The sequence below is a fragment of the Rhododendron vialii genome, chromosome 8a (assembly GCF_030253575.1).
Source record: "Rhododendron vialii isolate Sample 1 chromosome 8a, ASM3025357v1".
NCBI lineage: Eukaryota > Viridiplantae > Streptophyta > Magnoliopsida > Ericales > Ericaceae > Rhododendron > Rhododendron vialii.
This window is the reverse complement of record NC_080564.1, coordinates 30355334-30360725: the sequence shown is the minus strand read 5'-3', so window position 1 is coordinate 30360725 and position 5392 is coordinate 30355334. Positions and strand designations below refer to the sequence as shown.

The 5392-nt window shown below is 37.5% G+C and overlaps 1 protein-coding gene across 2 annotated transcripts; it reads right to left on the bottom strand.

Moving 5' to 3' along the window:
• Positions 1-2329: 2329 nt before the first annotated feature.
• Positions 2330-5392, bottom strand: LOC131335213 (protein TAPETUM DETERMINANT 1-like). 2 transcript variants are annotated; one of them, XM_058370473.1, is made up of 4 exons: positions 5275-5392; positions 4789-4962; positions 4444-4545; positions 2330-3350 (listed from the first exon to the last, which is right to left on the bottom strand). In XM_058370473.1, the coding sequence occupies exons 2-4, from the start codon at positions 4922-4924 to the stop codon at positions 2992-2994; spliced, it is 597 nt and encodes a 198-aa protein (XP_058226456.1). In that variant the 5' UTR covers positions 4925-4962; positions 5275-5392; the 3' UTR covers positions 2330-2991. The 2 variants fall into 2 exon arrangements, with proteins under 2 accessions (XP_058226456.1, XP_058226455.1); XM_058370472.1 differs by lacking the exon at positions 5275-5392 and having other exon boundaries at positions 4789-5116.

Sequence of the window (5392 nt, the reverse complement as noted above, 5' to 3'; positions counted from 1 at the left end):
ATGATTTATTTGATATGAGTTTTGAGGGAGGATTTGGGAGTAATGAATAAAGAGAGATAGATAAAACAATAGCAGTAATAAAGAGAGAGAAACTTATTGAGACCGTGCACAGAAAGGGAGGTAGGTTTTGAGACCTTACGAGAACAAACCCGATATTAATGGGACGGAGAGAGTATGAGAAGAGTAGAAGAGAGTGAATTAACCAAGTGGTTGCCGGACGGTACAGGTTTATATACAAACGAAAAGGGAACAGTGTTGGTTGTTTTTTTAGTAGTAGGGGAAGGATCCAGGAAAATATATAGAAAAAATGGGATTCTAGGATGCTGTTAAGTAGCTTTTTGTTGAGTCGGTGCAGCTTCCTGGCAAGTCAGTGCAGAGCCGCCGATCCGATCGTTCATCTCGACACGAATGGTTCAGGTCGCATCTGAGCGCCTACAAACCTGAACTATCCGTTGCTCGGTTAAGATTTAAGCAGTCGATTGAGGGATCGGCCGCTCCGCACTGCTCGACAAGAAGATGCTTCCAAGCATCTCCTATTCCGAAAAAATGAGAGCGAATCAAGGGAGGCCAGGTTTCATATATACAGACCAAATAACATACGTATTGAGGTTTAGTTGTAATCTCTCCATTCGTCCATTTGTCACATAATTGCGTTGGCTAAGATTAGTCAAAGAAGAAGAAGAAAAATTGAACCATTTGTACCAAAATTGAAGTCAATTGTGTCCAAGTTCAACCCATTGTTTTCATAATGACAACAAAATAGTTTTTTTTTTTTTTGGAAGTTAAAACAAAATAGTTGTCCCCACATTGTTCTATTTTTCAAGCCTTTATATGCCACCTGCCCCCTTTAGAAAAATTGCTCGTTTTCTCCTATATATGATGGTTTATAAACAAAAAAAATTCAAAGTTTTCTCATGTCTAGAATTAAAATAATCTATTAAAAAGAGTTAGTTTTAAAATCCAATTAGTCTTGCTTATGTGGGAAAAAATGGCTTTAGAACGTGTTTTCAACATATAACAGCTACCAATACCATCTAAAAATATATATTCAGATTTGGGTTTTATTTTTAGAAAAATGCATTCAAGAGATGGCCGAAGGCAATTAACTTATTTTGCTTATTTGTGTATACTATTTCTTTTTTCTTCTTTTTTTTTCCTGTTTGTGTTTGAATGTAGGTATAAACGAATAAATAACCAAAGCTACCAAAGAAGCCCTTAAACCAAAACTTTTTGCAAGCAAATAGTAACTAGTAAGTTTAGCCAGTGAATACTAGATTTGATGAGTTGATCACAATTTGAAGAGTTGTTTTCTTCAAAATATTTTAAGGAGTAAGAGAGCTACATGAAAATAAAAATAGTGTAGCAAGTTTACTACCTCTATTTTGCTCACACCAAAATAAAAATATTTTGATTTTGTTATCTTACTTGAAGATGCTCTTAGGCTGCGTTCTTGTGAGCTTTTTTTATCTAAACTTTTTTTTGATTTTTACTTTTCGTAACTTTTTGTTGAGCTTTTCCACATAATTTTTGAGATTAATCATTTGTTTGAGCGAGAGAAATTAGAAAAATGTAAAAACGTGGACCAATGTTTTAAAAATTCATATAAAATGACACTTTATACAAAAAAAAAAAAAAAGACAGCTATATGATAGTTTTTTCGTATTTAGTAAACTTTTTTTACTTTTAGTCATAATTTTTTTTTTTTACTTTAGACTCCTTCCGTCAAGATGGATAATTAAACCAAAAAATATAAGCCGAATCTAAAACAACAAGATTGAGTTTAAGTTCTATTTTGTGGAAACCCCATGGTTCCACCACCAACATTTGAGGGACCCACCATGCATATATTGCATTAATCTGAATGGTTTATCTCATAGTACTCTAAAATAATGTCTTGACAAAAAATCAATTTTATCAAACATTGATAGGTTTATACAAAATTAAATTTTGATTTATAAAATTAACATTAGATAAGTTTAAAAGTTAAACTATCTATAACCCTCCATTTTATAAACAAAGATATAATTTTTCATATATCTATTGATGTCCGATTAACCTGATTTTTTTTTTTGTAAATAATTTACTCACGAACTCTACAAAATTGACGGTTTGAATTACTGCAAAAGACGCACAGTGGTGCCCGCAGTGGACAGGGGTAAAATTTAGACCCCATTCCATTAGCAACTTAGGCGAATCAAAAAAGTAAAAAAGTAAGGCGTAAAACTCAGAAACGCAGAAAAAAAAAATCAAATAAAGACAATTGAAAAAGTCCTAAAAGTTGCCAATGGAACAGGGTCTTAAACTCATGAAACAAAGGAAGTTCATGGTCAAAAAGGTTCCAATTTCATTCCTTACCATGCATATAATCGCAGAATCATTTCTTTCCAAGTCATCGTCACATCATCACAGAAAAAAGAACTATACAAACAAAAGGTTCCAATTGCACAGGTTCAACCCCACATCAGTAACCAGAAATAGAATCGTTCCATTAGTCTTCTATATACACAAGCCCAACAAATTTTAAGATGATGAGAAAGTGATTACTCCATCTCATTCAGCCACTCAGATGATAAACCCTGCACCCACATGCACGGTCCATTGGCCACATGGCCATGGCTACTAGCCTACTATTGTACTTTCTCTCTCCTCCATTTATATCGATATACAAATACAGAAACAAGAATCTATCTCATGTTTCCTAATTTGTTCATTTTTAGTGTAGAGGTTTCCCATCAGCATCAACATGCAGCTGTAAGCAAGACCAACAAAAAATACGTTGGAAGTTGTATTAGTAAGGAACAGTGCTACGGGTATCCGAACTAGTTCGATGCACGTGGATTTCACATGACTTCAGTGAAATGCACACTCATTTTGTATAGTAAGTCGCGGACATATTTGTTTCCGGATATATGTGTCCAAAGCATGTCCCATTAGTAATAAGTCCTACTTTAAGGCTTTACGCTTAATTGGAGTACTATATCGGTATTACCATCAGCAGATAACGGAGGAGACAGAGAGCGGGTAACGGAAGGTGTTGGCGTATTGGAACGACACGGTGCGGCCGCTGACGAGAGGCCTGCCGGCGTTGACAAGACAGTCGTTGTAACGGAGGCGCTTGAAGACGCGAGGGTTGATGAGGCGGGCGGAGCTGAACCAGCCGCAGCTGAGGTGGATGCCGGAGATGTCGCAGCCGGTGACGCACACGTTCATGATCTCCACCGTGTACGTGGGTATGCCGCTTGGAAGGGGTGATGTGGGGCCCTGGTTAATTACTATGTCGGAAGTTGAACATTTTCTATCTCCCCATATACGGCTTGGCTTCACTTCTTGTTCTTCTTGATCATCAGTTGCTGCGTAAAAGCACATACAAACAAAATTATTGTGATTTTTCAATGGAAAGGCTACAATTGAGATCGTAGAAGGGCGTGTAAAGGGCAGACATCAGTAAAAAGCCACACTTCGCTTTACAGAACAACCTTTTAATGAAGTCAACAAAGGTACCAACTACCAATTGCCAATGGGGGACCAGGCCTTTCTAAAACTAATTTACTCCTATCTTTTTACTGTAAAAGGTAGTAATAGGACAATAGAAAAAGTTAGGGTTCAAATTTCAATCAATTTGAAAAGGCAAATAATGGCACGTAATTCTCCTAGAGCCCTCTTTCTTTTCCAACATAATCACATAACAATTCTCTTCCTAACTATATATAAGGAGATTTACGTAATTGTGTATACTGGAACAAGATACAATATCTCGGGACCAATTAGTCTATAAAATTCTACACCCAGACACTTGCACAAACACAAGAATGTTAGAGTGCGAGTTTGTAGTGTTACTAGCGTTTTTTATTTTGGAAAACCATTATTCTCCCATAATCCTTTCTATTCATGTTGTTGAAGACATTAATCAAAGTGAAACAGCATACATGCACTGTTTATGGCATCCGCCTATCCGAAACTAGAGGTTTCTAGAGATCATTAGTAATTTGTGAGTGAGAATTAACAATGCAATAATGGTATGGACATGAAAAGAACGAGACAAGGACACATCAATGTTCGATATCATATGATGCATCGCATAATACCCACACGCATTACAAAGTTCCCTACACATTTGTGTCGGAACAAATGTCCCTTTCCATCTATCTAGCATTACTGTTAACCATGTTACACATATAGTCGTATAGAATTTCGATGTTGGTCTAATTTTGACGCGATTCAGCTCTAAAATTCCAGCTAAACAATGCTCCCATGGGAGAATCAAGTTCAACTAACGGTGCCCGTTAGAATAAAATCCACAACTCCTACTAAAAAAGTTGGCGTCCGCATATGACAATAGAAAGTACGTATGATGATCATCTGATCACAGATGCTCTGTGTCGGATAGAGGGACGTGACCTGTTGGTTTGCAGCAAAAATGGGTAGTACTACAAATTTTCTTACCGCGACGGAGGAGTTTACGATGCGGAATAGAGATCGTAGCGGCGGTACTTCCCTCGGAAGCGACTCGACTCTCCTCCACGGAACCATGACCAAGGCGCAGACCTGCATTGAAAATGACGTCAAAGTTATCTATCGTAGGTTTCAATTAGTTTCTGATCATTTGAATTTACTAATATTGGGGAAGAACAAGACGAAAAGTAGGTAGCAGAATAAGAATAAGAAATCAATTTCCGCACATAAAAGCGAAAACCGACTGAATTGATATAATTAAACAATGGGGGAATAAAGGAATGTAAACTAGAATCTGGTAAGTTCAGTGAATATTATATGTGCACATTTACACACCTGTATTATGATATGTAATCGTCGTCAGTAATCCAACCGCAAATATCGCCGCAATTAACGCGATAGTTAGCCGCCTTGACGATGGAGCACTTCTCATCATAATAGCAGCACAAAAATCACGCACGGCCAAGTTCATCGTAAACTCATGACAAGAACGAGCCCTAGATAAGAAAGCTGCGAAACGAAGCATCGATTAATCTTCTAAAAGCAAACGAAAACACGATCGGATCCAAGAGTTTAAAGTCGAAATGGTATTTTCGGAACCCTAACAACACGCATTAGGCTGATCAGGCCTCAAGGATCAGACACTGGTACTTGTTACGAATATGAGAGAGAGAGAGAGAGAGAGAGAGAGAGAGATGAAATGACCAGACGGAGTTCGGCTGGTACGAAGTAGAAAAAGCTGCATCGGAACGGATTTTGAAAGCGTGTGGAAAAATTATCGAAACACAGCAACGCATATCAAATCAGTCAAAAGGAACCTACCGCCAAAATGGCAAAGAACCAGCTGGTTTATAGGATTTGATTTCAACCTCCTTGAGAATCGCGACGACTCGCGAGTTCATTACTCACTAGCCCTAGGCTGGTAATGAGTAGTACAATT

Excerpts from the sequence above, each read along its gene's own strand:
- LOC131335213 (XM_058370472.1), bottom strand. The coding sequence starts at position 4,978 with ATGCTTCGTTTCGCAGCTTTCTTATCTAGGGCTCGTTCTTGTCATGAG. Across the intron at positions 4,546-4,788 it reads GATTACATATCATAATACAG|GTCTGCGCCTTGGTCATGGT; the intron begins GTGTGTAAATGT and ends TTTTCAATGCAG. Across the intron at positions 3,351-4,443 it reads TCGTAAACTCCTCCGTCGCG|CAACTGATGATCAAGAAGAA; the intron begins GTAAGAAAATTT and ends GCTTTTACGCAG.